A 19355-nucleotide genomic window follows, 5' to 3' on the forward strand; every position below is an offset into this window, starting at 1 on the left:
TTAAGTTCGAAGATGGGCTATATCGGAATATATCTTGATATAGCCCCCATATAGACCGATCCGCCGATTTAGGGTCTTAGGCCCATAAAAGCCACATTTATTATACGATTTTGCTGAAACTTGGGACAGTGAGTTGTGTTATGCCTCTCGACATCCTTCTTCAAGTTGGCTCAGATCGAAACACACAGTACATCGTACTCAATCCCTAACCAATAGGATTTGAGCCACCTGTATCTGGCCCATTGTAGTTGAGCAAGAACTGCTCTACTTAGTCGTGCAATTGCGGCTATGAGACTTAGGGCGATTGGAGAATAGATTGAGGATGGGAGCAGCTCATACCATCGCGGTATAATCGAGGCGACGATAAGAAACCTGGAAGGAAGGGAAGAGGTTTCCGATCGAATACCTGAGGCACTGCTGCCATCGGCACAGTCTTGGATTGACCGAACTCTAGTATTCAACCATGGCAACCACATTAATGCCAGGAAGCATGGCATCCCCAGCTAACAAACAGCAACAACCATTGCAACAACAGCAACCGTTAAGGGACTCTAGTATTGAAGTCGAGTGCGAGGCACTACTGCCATTGGACCCCTAGTATTGTATTCCCTGACGGAACCCTAGTAATGCCATCTGGAAGATCATGTTACACGGATGGATCAAAGCTAGAGGACAGAGTAGGCCTGGGGTTCTACATTGAGAACCCAGGGACTGAGATCTGTTTTAGACTGCCTGACCATAATACGCTTCTGCAGGCGGAGATCCGAGAGATCACGGAATGCGTGAAATGGTGTGGTGCTAACGCGAGGACGTCGAGTGTGACCATATTGAACGACAGTAAAATTGCCATAAAACCAATAACAACCAGGACGGCAAGGCCACGAACAGACTTGCAGTGTAAGGAGATTAACGCCTTCTCAGAGAATGGCTAAATTCGCATCGTTTGGGTGCCGAGCCATAACGGAGTAAGGGGAAATGAAGGTGCAGACGATTTGGCGGTGAAGGCCAGAATGGGTCGGCCCTCATTGATAGAAATTTCTCAATGGCTTGTTCGTGGGTAAAATTACATACTTTACCCATTCTCTTCTCAGGGACCCACATGGTGGGAAAAAGAATATCAAAACACCAGTAAGGCCATGCGATGGGTTGGTTTATTTGGGGTGTCTGGCACACATTTTCGATATTGGTTCTCTTCAGCTTGCATTTTGGTCTTTTTAAATGTAGCATTTTCCCGAAAGACACCACACCACAATCAAAATCAGCCATTTAACTTAATACCATACCATCTCTCCAAAATATTGTTGTTGTAGCAGCGTGGTATACACTGAGGCGGCGGCCCTTGCCGATGAAGAACTCCATAGGGTCAATCCGGTACGTACAACCGGCTGCCATGGAATTGTCTCCAAGGCATTAATAGCAACAAAAAAAAACAAAAATCACTTAATGCCATTCCAAATTACAAAACACAAAACAATTTTTTCTCTTGGATGTACATCTTAAACTGTAGGTTTCTTTTATTCACTCATTTTAAACTGCAAGAAACTGGCAAGCCACTTCCAAAAATTAAATGCAATATGCATTATTTCAAGGGCTTGGCGACTTGCATGCACATTGTAAAAAAAACACGATAAACTTCTTGATGATGACGCAGGAGGTGGTGGTGTGTTGTAATCCAATAAAAGTAAATGTAAAATCTAAAGCGATTTTCGTCTACTTCAATGGAATGAATCTAGAGCTGTGGGTGGCACCAATACCGGGACGACCGTGCTTAACGGGTTTGTAAGTCAAGACGAATTCACCCAAGTAGTGACCAATCATTTCAGGCTTAACTTCAACTTGGCCAAAATCTTTGCCGTTGTAAACACCAATGATGGAGCCGGTCATTTCGGGAACAACAATCATGTTTCTCAAATGGGTCTTGACAATTTCGGGCTTCTCATTTGGTGGAGCCTCCTTCTTGGCTTTGCGCAATTTCTTGATCAAAGCCATTGGTTTGCGTTTCAAACCACGAGAGAAACGTCTGCGGGCACGGCTGTGCATCAATTCAACCAATTGGTTACTGTAAAAAGAAAACAGGGCATATATTAAGTCTCCTAATAAACAAGACACCAGTAAAAAAAAAAAAAAACACTTACTTGGGCATATCCAACAATTGATCCAAATCGACACCGCGGTAGGTGTACTTTTTGAAGGTACGCTTCTTTTTAAGAGTTTCATCAACCTAAGGATAGAAACAAAATACAAAGAAATAAAATTAGCACCATCGTATATAAGCACCAGGTCAACACATATATCACAACACCACTTATATATTCAAAAATTTTCGTTATATCTTATTAAAAACTTCAATTTAGACATATTTTAGTTAAATCCTTGTATTTTCTCTTGCAGATGTAATATATTTTCAAAGATTTTAATATAAAATTTTACCTCAGCCATCTTGACGTTTCAGTTTACGGAGCGGAAAGAAAAACAAAAGGGCAGGGTATTGCCAGTGTCAATTTTTTTTTGCATTTCAACGTTGTCAGCAGTGTAGAATTGCCAGGCAAACGCACCACACAGGGTTGCAATGTAGAAAAGTATTGAACATGAGACCTCCTTATAACAAGTTTACATTGACATTTTTATGATTTGGATTTAACTAAATCCAAAAACAAAACCTGTCCTCAATCCCATGGCAGCCGGTTGTATGTACCGGATTGACCCGATGAATTCCTTCATCGGCAAGGGCTGCCGCCTCAGTGTACCACACACTGCTACTACAACAACAACAAAACCTGTCCGTTTACATTATTACGTCTTTGGGGATTTAAATGACATACACAAGAGATTATTCAGCCATGAAATCGGGTTTATTTTGGATTTAAAAATAAATCGTGCAAAAATGGGATTAATTTTTGTTTAGCATAACCCATGGCGAAACAATTAAAGGTTATCTCATTTGTACAACAACTACAATTCATATAGTGTAATCCGGCTTTTGGTGCAAATGCCGTATTTTGTGAATACGGTTGCTAAACAACACATACACACGACAGGCAGTGGTGGAAGTTGCATAACAACAAAATATTTAGTGCACTATCTGTCAGAATCACTGATTAGTGCAACCTGATTTTGTGTATGTTACTAGTTCACGACATTTTTCGTTATTTGTGTGTGTGTAATGGTTTTTAGCTATAATACACACACTTAACCAAAACTCGTTGACAGATACTGCACATCGCGAGAAAATATTGTACTCAGCTGTTTACGGTACATTACCTGGTAATTATGTTATGAGGCTATTATGATTAGGCTATTCAAGGTTTGTGAATACGGCTTTTGATGCAAATGCCGTATTTTGTGAATACGGTTGTTAAACAACACATACACATGACAGGTAGTGGTAGTTGCCCAACAACAAAATATTAAGTGCACTATCTGTTAAAATCAGTGATTAGTGCAACTCTGATTTTGTGTATGTTACTAGTTCGCGCCATTTCTCATTCTTTGTGTCTTATGGTTCTTAACTATAATATACACACACACACAACCAAAACTCGTTGACAGATAGTGCACTTCGCGTAAAAAATAGTACTCAGCTACATGCTACACCTCATATTGCACATGGCAGGTTGCTTTGCCAACACTGACACAGCTGAAATATGCAAGATCACAGTACGACACGTTGTTCACTAAACGGTTCATTAGAAAAATAACAAAACTCAGCTGGCTAATTTTCTAGTGCTTCTCATATCATTCAAGTTTTTGCTGACGTCCCCCGCTTATTCGTATTTCTGCTAACAACAAAAATGTTTGCCCACCTGTTATCTCATAATAAAAGATAAAATACTAATCACCAAATCTAACAAATAAGTGTTATTATCAGGTTGCGAACATGAAATTACACTGCGTTATTTTCTGAAGACACGACGCAATGATGATGAGCCCGTTGTTGTAGTCATAAAACCTTATCAAATAATTCGGTGATTTTTTTGAAAATACTAAAAAAAGTGGAAAACTAAGAAAAAGTGATATATAAGTTGTATGAAAATAATTATTAAAGGTGTTTGTTTTTTTTTTATAAACTACAAGTTTCTTTTAGTGGCATCTACATCGGCCTACATAAAAAAGTGAAAGTTTGAAAGTTTTTGAGACTTAAATTTCAATGAAAAGTTCATTGGGCCATTGCTTTTGGAACATCAGTTGGTCTTATTCATTGGACTTGTTTACTAAGCTTCCTTTTGTTGCTTGTTTGCTAACTGACCCCTAACCGGCTAGTCAACCTTGAAAATTATTGCAAAATGTTGCTGGCCAATTCCGGTTATGTTATGACGCTGGCCAATGGTATCATCGGTGTAGGCATCTTGGCAATGCCGTTCTGCTTCCTAAAGGTATGTACCAAATTAAACACACATAAATAAACACAATGGATATACATATTCATATGCATGTATGTAAATATTTATTTTGTATATAATTAAGCATATTTTTGTTTAAGAGCTTTTCTATGGAAGCGGTGTAAAACTTTATTATAAACATAACTCAAACATAAATTATAATTTGAACATAGTTAAAACCATACATTAATAATTCCAAATCATACATTCATTATTCTCTTAAGCTTTGGTTATGGTTTCTATCTGTTGTGGTGTTAAACCTCTTTATAATTTGATTTTTTTTTTAAATTTTTGCATAAATTTGAAGCTTTTTTAACAAATCATCTATTTGGAAACGATCTAGACTCAGTGTATTCCGATCTTGAAAAATTGGAAATTTTTTATAGAACTTTCCATTGCTATTGGCTATATAAAAAGTTGTACGACAGAATATATGAATATAAAGGGCCGAGATTTGGAAAGCATGCGATCGGCAATCTCGACTGCTTCACTTTGAGACCTCAGTCATATTTTGTAGGAAGAGAAAAAGAAGATGACCCTAGTAAAAGCGTGCTAAGTTCGGCCGGGCCGCATCTTATATACCCTCCACCATGGATCGCATTTGTCGAGTTCTTTTCCCGGTTTCTCTTTTTAGGCAAACAAAGGAAAGGAAATAATTGCTACGCTATTGGAGCTATATCAAGTTATGGTTCAATTCGGGCCACAAAGGAATGCATGTTGGGGACCATAGTAGAAGTGACTGTGTAAAATTTTCAGCCAAATCGAATAAGAATTACGCCCTTTAGGGGCTCAAAAAGTAAAATACGAAGATCGTTTTATAGGGGTGCTGTATTAGGCTACAGACCGATTCAGTTCATATTTGAGACGTATATTGAAGGTCATGGGAGAAGTCGTTGTACAAAATTTCATCCAAAACAGATATTAATTGTGCCCTCTAGAGGCTCAAGAAGTCAAGATTCCAGATCGGTTTATATGACAGCTATACCAGGTTATGGACCAATTTAAACCATACTTTGCACAGTTGATGAAAGTCATAACGAAACACGTCATGCAAAATTCCAACGAAATGGGACGAAATTTGCGCCCTCTAGAGGCTCAAGAAGTCAAGACCCCAGATCGGTTTATATGACAGCTATATCAGGTTACGCACCGATTTCACCAATGCTTGGCATATTTGTTAAAAATCATAAAAAAACATCTCATAACAAATATCAGCCAAATCTGATAATAATTGCGCCCTATAGAGGCTAAATAAGTCAAGATTCCAGATCAGTTTATATGACAGCTATAACAGGTTATGGATCAATTTAAACCAGTTGTTGAAAGCCATAACGAAACACGTCATGCAAAATTTCAACGAAATGGGACGGAATTTGCGCCCTCTAGAGGCTCAAGAAGTCAAGACCCCAGATCGGTTTATATAACAGCTATATCAGGTTACGCACCGATTTCACCCGATTTGTTGAAAATCATAAAAAAACATCTCATGACAAATATCAGCCAAATCAGATAATAATTGCGCCCTATAGAGGCTCAAGAAGTCAAGACCCCAGATCGGTTTATATAACAGCTATATCAGGTTACGCACCAATTTCACCCGATTTGTTGAAAATTATAAAAAAACATCTCATGACAAATATCAGCCAAATCAGATAATAATTGCGCCCTATAGAGGCTCAAGAAGTTAAGATTCCAGATCGTTTTATATGGCAGCTACATCAGGTTTTGGATCAATTTTAACCATACTTTGCATAGTTGTTGAAAGTCATAACGAAACACGTCGTGCAAAATTTCAGTCATTTCGGATAGGAATTGCGCCCTCTAGAGGCTCAATAAGTCAAGACCCCAGATCGGTTTATATGACAGCTATATCAGGTTACGCACCGATTTCGCCCATGCTTAGCACATTTGTTGAAAATCATAACAAAACACCTTATGCAAAATTTCAGCTAAATCGGTTAAGAATTGCGTGCTATAGTGGCTCAAGAAATCAAGATTCAAGTTCGGTTTATATGGCAGCTATATCGGGTTATGGACCGATTTGAATCATACTTGGCACATTTGTTGGAAGTCATGACAAAAAACACGTCGTGCAAAATTTTAGCCATATCGGATAGGAATTGCGCCCTCTAGAGGCTCAAGAAGTCAAGACCCCAGATCGGTTTACGTGGCAGCTATATAAGGTTATGAACCGATTTCAACCATACTTAGCACAGTTGCTGGAAATCATAACAAAGCACTCATGTTGGAAGTCATGACGAAAAACGTCGTGCAAAATTCCAACGAAACCAGATGGAATTTGCGTATTCTAAATGCTCAAGAAGTCAAGACCCCAGATCGGTTTATATGGCAGCTATATAAGGTTATGAACCGATTTCACCCATGCTTGGCACATTTGTTAAAAAACATAAATAATATCTCATGCCAAATATCAGCCAAATCGGTTAAGAATTGCGTGCTATAGTGGCTCAGGAAGTCAAAATTCTAGTTCGGTTTATATGGCAGCTATATCGGGTTATGGACCGATTTGAATCATACTTGGCACATTTGTTGGAAGTCATGATGAAACACCTCGTGCAAAATTTCAGCCATATCGGATAGGAATTGCGCCCTCTAAAGGCTCAAGAAGTCAAGACCCCAGATCGGTTTACATGACAGCTATATAAGGTTATGAACCGATTTCAACCATACTTAGCACAGTTGTTGGAAATCATAACAAAACACCGCATGCAAAATTTCAGCCAAATCGAATAAAAATTGCGCCCTGTAGTGAATCAAGAAGTCAAGATCCAAGATCGGTTTTTATGGCAGCTATATCAAAACATGGACCAATATGGCCCATTTTTAATCCCAAGCGACCTACTCCTATAAGAAGTATTTGTGCAAAATTTCAAGCGGCTAGCTTTACTCCTTCAAAAGTTAGCGTGTTTTCGACAGACAGACGGACGGACATACGGACGGACAGTCGGACGAACATGGCTAGATCGACATAAAATGTCATGACGATCAATAAAATATATACTTTATGGGGTCTGAGACGAATAATTCGAGGAGTTACAAACAGAATGAAGAAATTGGTATATCCCCATCCTATGTTGGGGGGTATAAAAACGCAGAAAGGGATATATCACAGTAAGACGCAAGACAGCACAAACGACAGAAAAACGTAAACAGGGCTAGTATTGCTTTAATAAATGAAATTATTATTTACATTTTAGGAATCTGATATCGGTATTTCCATTTATTACAAACGGAACGGCTAAAATTGTAAACCCTTCATCCTATGGTGGTGGGTATTAAAATTTATGTTTGTTTACTTGTTTCTTGATATGTGTAAAGTTGACTCAAAATATGATTTTTTTGTTTTCATTCTTTTAACATTTATTTGTGTGTCGGTATTTAAAATCAACATTAACTTCATCTCCGTTGTGAAATTAAGGTGGAGTTACATACCAGGCGCATCACTTATGCGTACTTAAGCATTCAAATACGCTCAGCACGTAACACGCGCGCCCGCATAGTATGAAACTCCACCTTTAGTTTGCAGTTTAATCTATAGAGACTTGTAATTATATGTTTTATATGTTTATATGTGTCGGTTATAACTTTAATTGGTCACACTGATAATCACGGTTTTCATTTCATTCGATTTTGTTGTTATTTCTTGTTGTTGTAGCCACATTTTCTCCTGTAGGTGGGCAACACTTGGTCGAACATTTTGATATCAAATTCTATTCTACTCTATCAGTATTCTACTAGTAAATACCCTTCAGTTGAGTCCCATACTGTCATGGTCGGTAATTAAGTTCGATGTAGGGATGTTTTGGGGGTTGGTGTGGTCCCTAAACACCACATTTGGATATCAGATTCGTAATCTACTCTTAAATACCTTTCATTTGAGTCCCAATATTGTCGTGATTGGTCTATATATATATTTAGTAGGTTTTGGGGTGGGGCGCCCCCCCCCCCTCTAGGTACCCCATCCGAAATTTGGATACCAAAAATGTTAAAAAATGTTACTATATAAGAGCACAAAAAATTTAGCTTAAATTGCACCACCCATCTTCGAGATCTGGAGTTTCTAAAAATAATGGTAAGGGGGAGGGTCCGCCCCCTCTGCAGATATCAAAAAATTTAGTACCCTATTTTATATTGAGTATATTTTGGGGTAGGCCCCCCCTCCTAGGTACCCCATCCGAAATTTGGATTCCAAAAAGGTTAAAAAAGGTTACTATATGAGAGCACACAAAATTGCGCTTAAATTGCACCATCCATTTTCGAGATCTGGAGTTTCTGAAAATAAAGGTAAGGGGAGGGTCCGCCCCCCCCCCTGCAGATATCAAAAAATTTAGTACCCTATTTTCACCTCGGGATCATTATGCATTTTCTATGAAAATTTCAAGAAAATCGGTTCAGCCGTTTTTGAGTCGATACGGAACAGACAAGCAAACAAACCAACAAACAAACAAACCAACAAACAAGCAAACACAAATTGATTTTTATACATAAGATAAGGGGCCAAGGTGGCGTATGACATGTGGCTTACGTGCGAATAATGATCGAATAGTAACCATACGCACCCTGGGTTAATAAAGACATTATTTTAAAGTTGCTCGCCAAATCATGGTTTTTAGAACTTTATGGCATATTTTTTCCCTCCAACCATTCTCACATACAATATAAGAAACCCATGGCTTGTTTTGATGAGGGAATGTTAGATAAACCTCTACCGGAGCGAGACAGCTACACACGCTCTGACGGAGATAATCAGCAAGGGCAAGATTCATATTGTCTTAATTCAGGAACCATGGACGACCCGGAACAAAGTTTCTGGACTGAATCATGTCAACTACCAATTATTCTATGCTAACACTGGTACTCGGCCGACGAACTGCGTTATTTGTTATAAATATTGAGGGTCCCAAGGTGCAAATAAAAGGCAGAAAATGGCGCAGGACTAGAGATGGCAAAATATCAATGGTTCCACGTTTTTGCACGGTGAATGAGGATGCCCCCACTAGGATTACTAGGAGGTGTAGCAGCTTGTCAGACATTTCTATTGCATCTCCTGATCTCCTGAATGTTGGATCTTGGCAAGCCGTCATATCTTTGGGGTCAGACCACCTCCCCATAATTCTCACTATCGACCGACCACTCGACTTCATAACCTCTGAACGCCGGACATTTATCAATCAGAAGAAGGCCGATTGGGCTCGCTTCAGAGAGTAGACCAAAGCCGCTTCAGTAAACTGACACCCCCTTCGAATGTGCTAGTTGCCGAGAGGAAATTCCGATACACCATTAACGCAGCAGCCGCTCTACACCAGCCGGTCGAATACCCCAAGTGCAGCCCAATTTCCCGGCGCAGGCAGTGGTACTCAGAGACGAGCGTGATGGGATTCGTTGTACGACCGCATTAACCCCAGAATCAGTAAGCTGAATTTGGAAATAAACATAAGCGGAATTGTTGGCTGGAACACTTGTAGCAATATAGCTTAGGCACCGGTTTAGGCAAGTTGTGGTCTACTGTTAAGTCACTCTTGAATCACGGTAGATGGGATGAAAGGACTTTAGTCACTTTTGACGACGTAACCGTGACTGATCCGAAGAAATGCGCCAGGTTGTTCACCCGTCAATTTATTCTGCATCCCGAGAGTGACAGGGAAAGGAGGAGAGTCATTCGTCGTGTCCGTGGTCTCCAAGCCGATAGGCAGCCATCGCAATTTACAGTGGGCGAAGTTACGAATGTCAACCGTGGCGCCAAATCATCCAAGGCCCCGACGGAATCTCTACACTGATGGTAAAGAATCTGGATCTACCTGTAGTTGATTACCTTACAGCTGTCTTCTACTTGTCTTTGAACACTCTTATAGTTCCCGATGTCTGAAAAATGGTCCGAGTGATCTCGCTACTGAAGCCTAGGAAAGGACCCGAGCTTTGGGGAGTCGTACAGACCGATCACCCTTCTCTCACCAGTAACCAAGACGCTTGAGGCATTACTCCTCACGAGCCTCGTAGGAGAATTTCCATTCGCCGAACATCAACATGGATTTCGAAGACTTCATAGCACAACAACAGCTTTGCATGCTATCACCGTCCACATTTGCCGTGGCTTCAAACAGCCCAGGCCATGTGATAGGACGGTCCTCGTGGCACTGGACCTATCGAAGGCATTCGACGCCAAACTATTTAAGGACATTGCCAACACCCTCCCTCCACCCAGGCCTGAAACGTTGGGTCGCGAATTTTCTGCGTGGTCGTCAGTTTTTTGCATCGTAGGGTGAAACAGGGAGTTTCCCAAGGCGGAGTGATATCTCCGGCACTGTTTAACCTCTACCAATCCTCCATTGCTGTCATGAGAAGATTAGCTGCGAGCTACCGGGCGTGTCCACATGTTGCGGATAGAGGAATGCACCATACGAAGTAGCTGCAACGGCAGTCGCGGACAATCAGAGGAGAGTCTCAGTGAGGCGCCGGGCGGTACCCGCGCTTGCACAAATAATGAGTGCCTATGTTGCTTGATATGACAAGGCGAGTTATTGGCGCCTTTAAATAGCCAATGGCCACCCTGTTCCCGCGGCTATCGGTCCTTTGGACCGGAACGAGCTTGTTCACCTACAGGAGCTTGGCGAGGATCGCCACCTTCACAAAAAATGTGGCTACAACAACATAAACAAGGCGGCGATAGGAAACCTGGATGAAATAGAATAGGTTTCCGATCTCAAACCTGAGACGACAATTGAGGTCGAGTGCGAGACACTGCTGCCAGAGGCACAGTCTTAGATTGACGGAACTCTGAAATTGCCATCTGGGAGATCATGCTACACAGATGGATGAAAGCTAGACGACAGTGTTGGCCAATCCACGTCAAGCTCCTTTAGGTGAGCAAGTTCATTCTGGTCCATGGGACTGCACGCCGCGGGAACATTATGACCATTGGTTATTTAAAGACGTCAATAACTTGACTTGTCCTATGGAGCATCATAGACACTCAGCATTGAAGCAAGAGCTGGTGCCTCTCATCGAGACTCTCCACTCCATACCGCTGATTGTCCGCGACTGCAGTTGCAGCTACTCCGTATGGAGCATTCAACTAAACGCAACCTGTGGACGCTCCCGGTAGCTCCCAGCTAAGCTTCTCTTTATAACGAAGAACACCACACAGATTGCAGCTCAGAGTTCCAACCTGTGTGATGCTCATATTAATCTCGTGCCGAGACTTGCTTAGGTATATGACCATAGTGGCATGGCGCGGATTAATATTGGCACTCTCTTTTCAACCTAGCCTAAGTTCGGCCGGATCGAATCTTATATACCCTCCACCATGGATCGCATTTATCACCTTCTTTGTCCGGTTTCTCTTTGTAGGCAAACAAAGTACAATGGATAATTGCTTAGGCCTATATCAGGTTATGGACCGATTCAGGCTAAACTTGTCACGCATGTTAAAGGTTGCAGGGGAAGTCGTTCTGCAAAATGTATTGGAGGTGGTCTCTAGAGGCTCAAGAAGTATAATCGGTGGATTGGTTTATATGGAGGCCACCGTATCGCAAAGGTTAGCATGTCCGCCTACGACGCTGAACGCCTGGGTTGGAATCCTGACGGGACCATCAGAAAACATTTTCAGCGGTGGTTTTCCCCTCCTAATGCTGCCAACATTTGTGAGGTACTATGCCATGTAAAACTTCTCTCCAAAGAGGTGTCGCACTGCGGCACGCCGTTCGGACTCGGCTATAAAAAGGAGGCCCCTTATCATTGAGCTTAAACTTGAATCGAACTGCACTCATTGATATGTGAGAAATTTGCCACTGTTCCTTAGTGGAATGTTCATGGACAAAATTTGCATTTGGTTTATATGGAAACCATATCAAACATGGCCCGATATGGCTAATTTACAATGCCAACTGGTTTACACCAATAGGAATTATTTGTGCAAAATTTCAAGCGCCCAGCTTTGCTACTTCGAAATTTAACATGTTTTCCATAAATAGGGAGACGGACGGACATGGCTAGATCGACTTAAAATGACATGGCGATCATGAATATATCTGTACTTTATGGGGTCTATTCCAATGTGCTGCAAACTGAATGACATAGTAAGTATAACCCCTACATTGAGAACCCAGGGACTGAGATCTGTTTTAGACTGCCTGATCATAATACGATGCTGCAGGCGGAGATCCGGGTCACGGAATCACGGAATGCGTGAGGTGGTGTGGTGCTAATGCGAGGACTTCGAGTGTGAACATCGTTACGGACAGTAAAATGGCCATAACGGCAATAACAACCAGTATGGTAGTAGGGTCACGATCAGTCGTAAGAAGGAGTGTAAGAAGGAGATTAATGGCGACAAGTGATAGAATGTGGGGAAGATGATGAGACATTGGTCACACGTCGAGTGTGAACATGGTTACGGACAGTAAAATGGCCATAAGGGCAATAACAACCAGGACGATAGTAGGGTCACGAACAGTCTGTTAGTGCAAGAAGAAAATTAACGGCGGCAAGTGATAAAATGTGGGGAAGATGATGAGACATTGGTCACACGTAGAGTGTGAACATCGTTACGGACAGTAAAATGGCCATAAGGGCAATAACAACCAGAACTTTAGTAGGGTCACGAACAGTTTGGTAGTGTAAGAAGGAGATTAACGGCGGCAAGTGATAGAATGTGGAGAAGATGATGAGACATTGAAGCATTTCATATGTCATTGCCCGGCTTTCACGGCTAAAAGGCTTAGGTGGGGACACAATATCAGACATGAATCAACTGAGTGATATGGAAGAAAATGAAGTGATATGGAAAAATATGAAAAAAACTTAAGGATTTTGTGAGTAGCACGGAATTTCTAACTAAAAAAATTTCATATCTTTTATTGGGTTGCCCAAAAAGTATTTGCGGATTTTTCATATAGTCGGCATTGACAAATTTTTTCACAGCTTGTGACGGTCATATAAACCGTTCCTGGATCTTGATTTCTTGAACCGCTAGAGAGCGCAGTTCTTATACGATTTGGTTAAAGTTCTTGAATGGGCCAAATTTGACCATATTTGGATATAGTTGCCACATAGACCAATCTGCCGATAAAGGGGCTGAAGCCAATAAAAGCTTTATTATCCGATATCGCTCAAAATTTGAAACTGTGAGTAGTTAAAAGCCTCCCAACATCTGACCTAAATATGGTTCGGATCGGACTTTATTTAGATATAGCTGCCATATAGACCGATATGCCGGTGTAGCTGACATTTGTGTGAGTTTTCTGAGCCTCCCGATATTCGACCTTTATATGGTTCAGATCGGTTTATATTTGGATATAGCAGCCAAAAAGACCAATATTTTGTTCTACAAAATTGAATAGTGACTTATATATTGGGTTGCCCAAAAAGTAATTGCGGATTTTTCATATAGTCGGCGTTGACAAATTTTTTCACAGCTTGTGACTCTGTAATTGCATTCTTTCTTGTGTCAGTTATCAGCGGTTACTTTTAGCTTGCTTTAGAAAAAAAGTGTAAAAAAAGTTTATTTGATTAAAGTTCATTCTAAGTTTTATTAAAAATGCATTTACTTTCTTTTAAAAAATCCGCAATTACTTTTTGGGCAAGTAATAGTTTTTAGAGCGCAAAACAAGCCAATTACTGGCATAGGTTGTTGTTGTTGTAGTAGTAGTAGCAGTGTGTGGTACACTGAGGCAAAGGTGTATGTCCATAGTGATATGAGGCGGATTAATAGCCGTTCTCTCTTTTCAACCAACCTAACCTAAGTATAACTCCTATGGTGCAGGGTATAAAAACTGTTGCCGGGTATGGGAATAACCACTAAAAATCCGTGAAAGCAGCCAATAGAAACTGTCTTCATTTGTATGTCCATAGTGATATGAGGCGGATTAATAGCCGTTCTCTCTTTTCAACCTAACCTAAGTATAACCCCTATGGTGCAGGGTATAAAAACTGTTGCCGGGTATGGGAATAACCACTAAAAATCCGTGAAAGCAGCCAATTGAAACTGTCCTCATTTTCATCATAATTTTTGTGTGCACATTCATTATTTTAGCTTTAGTTGCCTTTGTTGCTGCCTTGGTTTTTTTAATCCGATCACATTTTAAGCTTTCAATCTGCAAACTGCATGTTAACACTTAATCGTTACACTTTATTTCATTGTTCATTTCCTAACCGGCTGTTTGAATCCATTTTTTTTTTTTAACTACCTCCTCTTCGATTTACATTTTCAGTGCGGCATCATACTATCGATTCTACTACTTGTAGTTAGTAATTGGATAACACGCATTTGTTGTCATTATCTTATAAAGACATCGTTGCTAACACGAAGAAAAAGTTTTGAACTTTTGGGTGAGTCTGCATTTGAATTCAAACAAAAAAACCACAATTTGCTGCCTATCACATGTTAACTAATAATCTCTGGCCATATATAATGGATGGCTGTGTATTGTAGGGTTTCATGCCTTTGGCACTTCAGGAAAACTGTTGGCGGAGTTGTGTATCATTGGCTATTTGTTGGGTACATGTATAACCTACTTTGTTGTTGTCGGTGATCTAGGGCCTCAGATTGTGAAGAAAATGTTATCGTTGGAGAACGACTATCATCATTTGCGTACCATTTTAATGTGTGGTGTTACTTTGGTTTGCATTATACCATTGGGTATGTTGAAAAACGTTAGCAGTTTATCGACTGTATGCACAGCTTCCATTGGTTTCTATGTTTGTTTGGTGATCAAAATCATTTTGGAATCGAAGACCCATATCATGAACAATGATTGGACAGGCCAAGTTGTGTATTGGCAACCTGCAGGAGTTTTGCAATGTTTGCCCATCTTTAGCATGGCATTGTCGTGTCAAATGTGAGTTAAAAAAAAAATGTTTTTAATGTTTTTTCTAATAAAGCTTTGATGTTAAAGGCAACTTTTTGAAGTCTTCACCACCATCAATAACCAGAGTCTGGAAAAGTTGAATGGCATTGTGCGTAATGCTACTTGGATATGTACCTTTGTGTATATAGCGGTGGGTTTCTTTGGCTATGTGGCCTTTTGTACCCAAACATTTTCGGGTAAGTTTAGCCCCCCCCCCCCCCCCCCCCCCCTCTTTGGCCCCCTTTAAGTGAATAAAAAATGACTCTGTGCCATTTGACCTTAGGTAACATTTTGATCAATTTGTCACCCTCGTTTGGCAGTGATGTTATAAAAATTGGCTTTGTTCTATCGGTGGCCTTTAGCTTCCCCTTGGTTATATTCCCCTGCCGCGCCAGTTTGTACTCCTTATTGTATCGCAAGGTAAGAAGCTTTTCGTTGACATCTATTTTTGTATACCTTTTCCAATGCCATTTTCAGGGACAAATGGATGTATCCGCCTATATACCCGAGACAAGATTCAAAATCATTACCTTGTTCATAGTGATATTCTCTTTGTGTGTGGCCTTAATGATACCCTCGGTTGAATTGATTATAGGTCTTGTGGGCTCCACTATTGGCGTGGCCATTTGTATCATGTTTCCAGCTGCCTGCTATCGTTCGATTATACGCAAAGACACCATGGAGCGCAGTTTGGCCCAGCTTATAATTATATGTGGATTTTGTCTTATGATACTGGGAACATATGCAAATCTATCGGCCATTGATGAAAAAAGTTCTGGAGCTCATTTGGAAGTACCGAAAATCAATGAAAATCTTTTAAAGCCCACAGAGATACCGCCCGATTTTTTGGATGAGAAAATTAAAAACATTGAAAAGGCCATTGAACAGAAAATGGCCAAGGAGGAGGCAGAGGAAAAGAGTCTACAAGATTCGCAACAAAATATTGCTCAACCGCCAATAGTGAAAGTTAATGTAACTCAAGTAGCGCCTGAAGTGCAGAAACCCTCACCCCCACCGTTGCCAGTTGATGAGGTGCATTCTGATGGTAAATTGGAAGGGAAACCCCAGGTGAAACCTGTAATAGTACCAAACAAAATCCAGGAGGCTTCACCAGCACCACCACCAAAAGAGGTTGCCAACCAAAAGGAAAGCCATGATAAAGCCATAGATAAACCTTCAGCACAGCCATTGGAAATTAAAAAAGATGTGGCCCAAAGTCCCAAAAGCATTCAACAACAAACCATAGACACTGATGCCATAAAAAAGGACGAAGAAATAGCCAAGGAAGAATTGAAATTGGAAAAGAAGCAGGAAAACGAAGAACTTAAAAAAACCAAAGAAGAATTGGAGAAAACTAAAGATTTGCTGGAGAAAAAGGTAGAGGAACTCAAAGAAGAGTTGGTCAAACAAAATCAGCAAACCCAAAATCTGGTAGTCGAGAAACTAGGCGAAGTTGTGGAAAAGTTTGAAGCCATTGAACGTAAGGTGCAACACCAACAAGACGAACAGGCCCCACCACTCTCGGAAGAACAAACAGCCAAAGAGAAACCTAAACCAGATTTGGACTTAAACCTTTCTAATAACTCCTATGCAAATACAAATAACATAAAGCCTAGCAAGGGATCCCTAATCTCTATTCTAAGCGATAATAGAAATTTAAGCAAAACTCCACCCGCTGAAAATCAGGTGTACGAACCGCTTTCATACAAGACGGGCGAGTTAATAGAGAACACTCGCAATGGCAGCAATTTGGAAAAACGTCTTCCGCTGCCCTTGGCCCTCTTAATGAATGCTTCACAAACCAAATTAAATGAAAACAATGGAGAAAACAAACCCCTGGAAATACAAACTTTAAATAGCACTTCCAATAATAACAGCAAAGATGATGAAAAGATAAATATCGATTCGATAAGACGAGAACTTTTACAACTACGAGAAAATTCCGAGGAAAAACCTTCCCCACAGCAAGAAAGTCATCGCAATAAACGCTCCTTTGGCAACAGCAGTGGAAATCAAAATATAAATTGTCTACCCGATCCTAAAATCGATAATCTTTTGGCTTCCAGCATAGCAGATGGTGGCGGAGGTCTGGAAATGAAAATAGGTCGGCAACTAAAATCCATTAACCCTAGCGAAGACTAAATAAAATTCTAAAATGGCCCAATTTTTTTAAAGACAGGAAAGCCAAATGCCAAGAAAAAGAAATGTTAACACGAGATATTAAACCACCCTAAGATAATAACTTAAGACAGAATAAAAAACAACTCTAGTTTTACATTTTACAACTCGCATTTAGTAGAACTAACTACCTATGTACGATGTGTAGCCGCCAAGCTGTTACGATATATTTTTGTTACAAAAACTCTACTGAAACAGATTCAGAAACAAATCCCGTAATTGTAGAAACTGAAATACGAAAATGTACCTTTTTAGTATTGTTTTAAGATAAACTAAGATATAATCTATGCACGAATACTTTTTTTTAATTTATTTATTTGTAAATAAATGACCTACCTGTATGTATAAGTTTTAGAAGATAGTAGTTGAAAAAAAACAGAGAGACTTTTAATGAAATATACACCGTAAAAACGAAAAATATGTGAATCTTATCATTGTAACCATAACAAACTAAGGTTAAAACCAGCGTTGTGGAGGCGGAATGGAAAAGTTTTGTTCAACTCCTACTGCGGCCAGTAGAACATACTTAAGAACATTTTTTTGGAAGTACTTACATATACCACCATACGATCCATTTCCGGAACTCTAAGTATATATACATATAGCTCATAAAGTCTGCGTTCACCTGGTTAAGCACTTTCACTCTAGAGCGGTTTAAATATGATAACAATTAAATATAAGCACCACAAAGTCTGCGTTCAGTAATTAAAAATAAACAAAAGAGTTATTTAAACACAAAATAAAAACATATCAACACATTTCTAATATTTGGTAGGATAGCCACGTTGTTTTAAGACTGCACTTAGTCTATTTGTCATGGAGTTTACCAACATCTCTGTTTCCTCAGATGTTATTTTCGCCCATTCTGCCTGCATGACACTTCGTTGTTGTTGTAGCAGTTTATTGTGTTCTATCTTTCGTCTGCTTGATTCTGTTGAGTGTCAAGACCCAGGAACTCTGTGACTAAAATGGGGTGCGTCCACAGGGACCTGGGTCTGAGTCGAGTGGGTCTGGCCGTTAAACAGGTGACGTGTATCATGCGGTCCATGGTTATAATCGGGACATACATCTTGCACGTCGACATCAATCCTAGCTCTGTAGGAATTGGGCGGCTGTATTTGCCGGAACGTAATTGAGCCAGAACCACTCTGGTTTGCCGGGGGAGGTCGATTTCTTCGGGTGCAATGGGTGGCGGTCGTTCTCCAAGGACTACATTCACCCGGTAGCCAATTACCGCGTCTGCTACCGTGTCAGCATGAATGTTGTTCAGATCCGTTTGATATGCCGCTTGATCTAGATGTTCTCTCTTGTAGCGCTGAACCTCACGCTCTAGATCGTGTAGATCTACCTTAAGGCTTCTGGGTGGTGGGTATCTATCCACAAGATGATGATTTGGATGGTTTCTGCGATAACAGCCCAAAAGGTATTACTTAGACAGCATGTAGTTATGTCTTCGCACTGGTAGGATCTTTGTCTCCTGATGGAGGTGGTCCACATTCGGTATTTCCGGCGGCATTCTGACAGATCTGAATATTATTCCATTGCGTGTCACAAAGTTGACGAGACCACACTGGCCCTGCATAACTTACCACAGACCGGCCAATTGCTTTGTACGTGGTCAACAAGGTTTCTTTGTCTGCACCCCAAGTGCTGCCAGCGAGTGACTTGAGGACCTTGTTTCTACTTTTGACTTTATTGCAGATTGCTGTGGCATGTGGAGAGAATACGTAAGAGCTGTCAAATGTGACGCCAAGTATTTTGGGACACTTGATGGTCGGAATCATTTCTCCATTGACCATCACAGTCAGCTCAATATTCACCTCACGTGTATTTGTAGTGAACAATGTGGCTGAAGATTTGGTGGCGGTTATCTTCAGATTTCTTGCAGCGAAATATGAGGCAAGCTCGTTGAGGTAGACGTTCAACCTATCGC

At 40.5% G+C, this 19355-nt stretch overlaps 2 protein-coding genes across 6 annotated transcripts; one reads left to right on the top strand and one right to left on the bottom strand.

Moving 5' to 3' along the window:
• Positions 1-1455: 1455 nt before the first annotated feature.
• Positions 1456-2518, bottom strand: LOC106087665 (uncharacterized). Its single transcript, XM_013252790.2, has 3 exons — positions 2431-2518; positions 2136-2221; positions 1456-2059 (listed from the first exon to the last, which is right to left on the bottom strand). The coding sequence occupies exons 1-3, from the start codon at positions 2437-2439 to the stop codon at positions 1711-1713; spliced, it is 444 nt and encodes a 147-aa protein (XP_013108244.1). The 5' UTR covers positions 2440-2518; the 3' UTR covers positions 1456-1710.
• Positions 2519-3728: 1210 nt separating this feature from the next.
• On the top strand, positions 3729-18013 carry LOC106087679 (putative sodium-coupled neutral amino acid transporter 10). 5 transcript variants are annotated; one of them, XM_013252814.2, is made up of 7 exons: positions 3729-3965; positions 4075-4373; positions 14609-14726; positions 14830-15235; positions 15293-15441; positions 15528-15664; positions 15722-18013. In XM_013252814.2, the coding sequence occupies exons 2-7, from the start codon at positions 4284-4286 to the stop codon at positions 17384-17386; spliced, it is 2565 nt and encodes an 854-aa protein (XP_013108268.2). In that variant the 5' UTR covers positions 3729-3965; positions 4075-4283; the 3' UTR covers positions 17387-18013. The 5 variants fall into 5 exon arrangements, with proteins under 5 accessions (XP_013108268.2, XP_013108270.2, XP_013108271.2 ...); XM_013252816.2 differs by having other exon boundaries at positions 4085-4373; XM_013252817.2 differs by having other exon boundaries at positions 3729-3868.
• Positions 18014-19355: the final 1342 nt, after the last annotated feature.

Source organism: Stomoxys calcitrans, chromosome 5 (genome assembly GCF_963082655.1).
Source record: "Stomoxys calcitrans chromosome 5, idStoCalc2.1, whole genome shotgun sequence".
In the NCBI taxonomy this organism is placed as follows: Eukaryota; Metazoa; Arthropoda; class Insecta; order Diptera; family Muscidae; genus Stomoxys; species Stomoxys calcitrans.

What these genes read in the sequence shown, in the direction of transcription:
- LOC106087665 (XM_013252790.2), bottom strand. An exon ending in CAATTGTTGGATATGCCCAA is followed by an intron (nt 2,060 to 2,135) that starts GTAAGTGTTTTT and finishes TTCTTTTTACAG; the next exon opens with TAACCAATTGGTTGAATTGA.
- LOC106087679 (XM_013252814.2), top strand. Translation starts at nt 4,284, where the DNA reads ATGTTGCTGGCCAATTCCGGTTATGTTATGACGCTGGCCAATGGTATC. An exon ending in ATGGCATTGTCGTGTCAAAT is followed by an intron (nt 15,236 to 15,292) that starts GTGAGTTAAAAA and finishes TTGATGTTAAAG; the next exon opens with GCAACTTTTTGAAGTCTTCA. An exon ending in TTGTACCCAAACATTTTCGG is followed by an intron (nt 15,442 to 15,527) that starts GTAAGTTTAGCC and finishes ATTTGACCTTAG; the next exon opens with GTAACATTTTGATCAATTTG.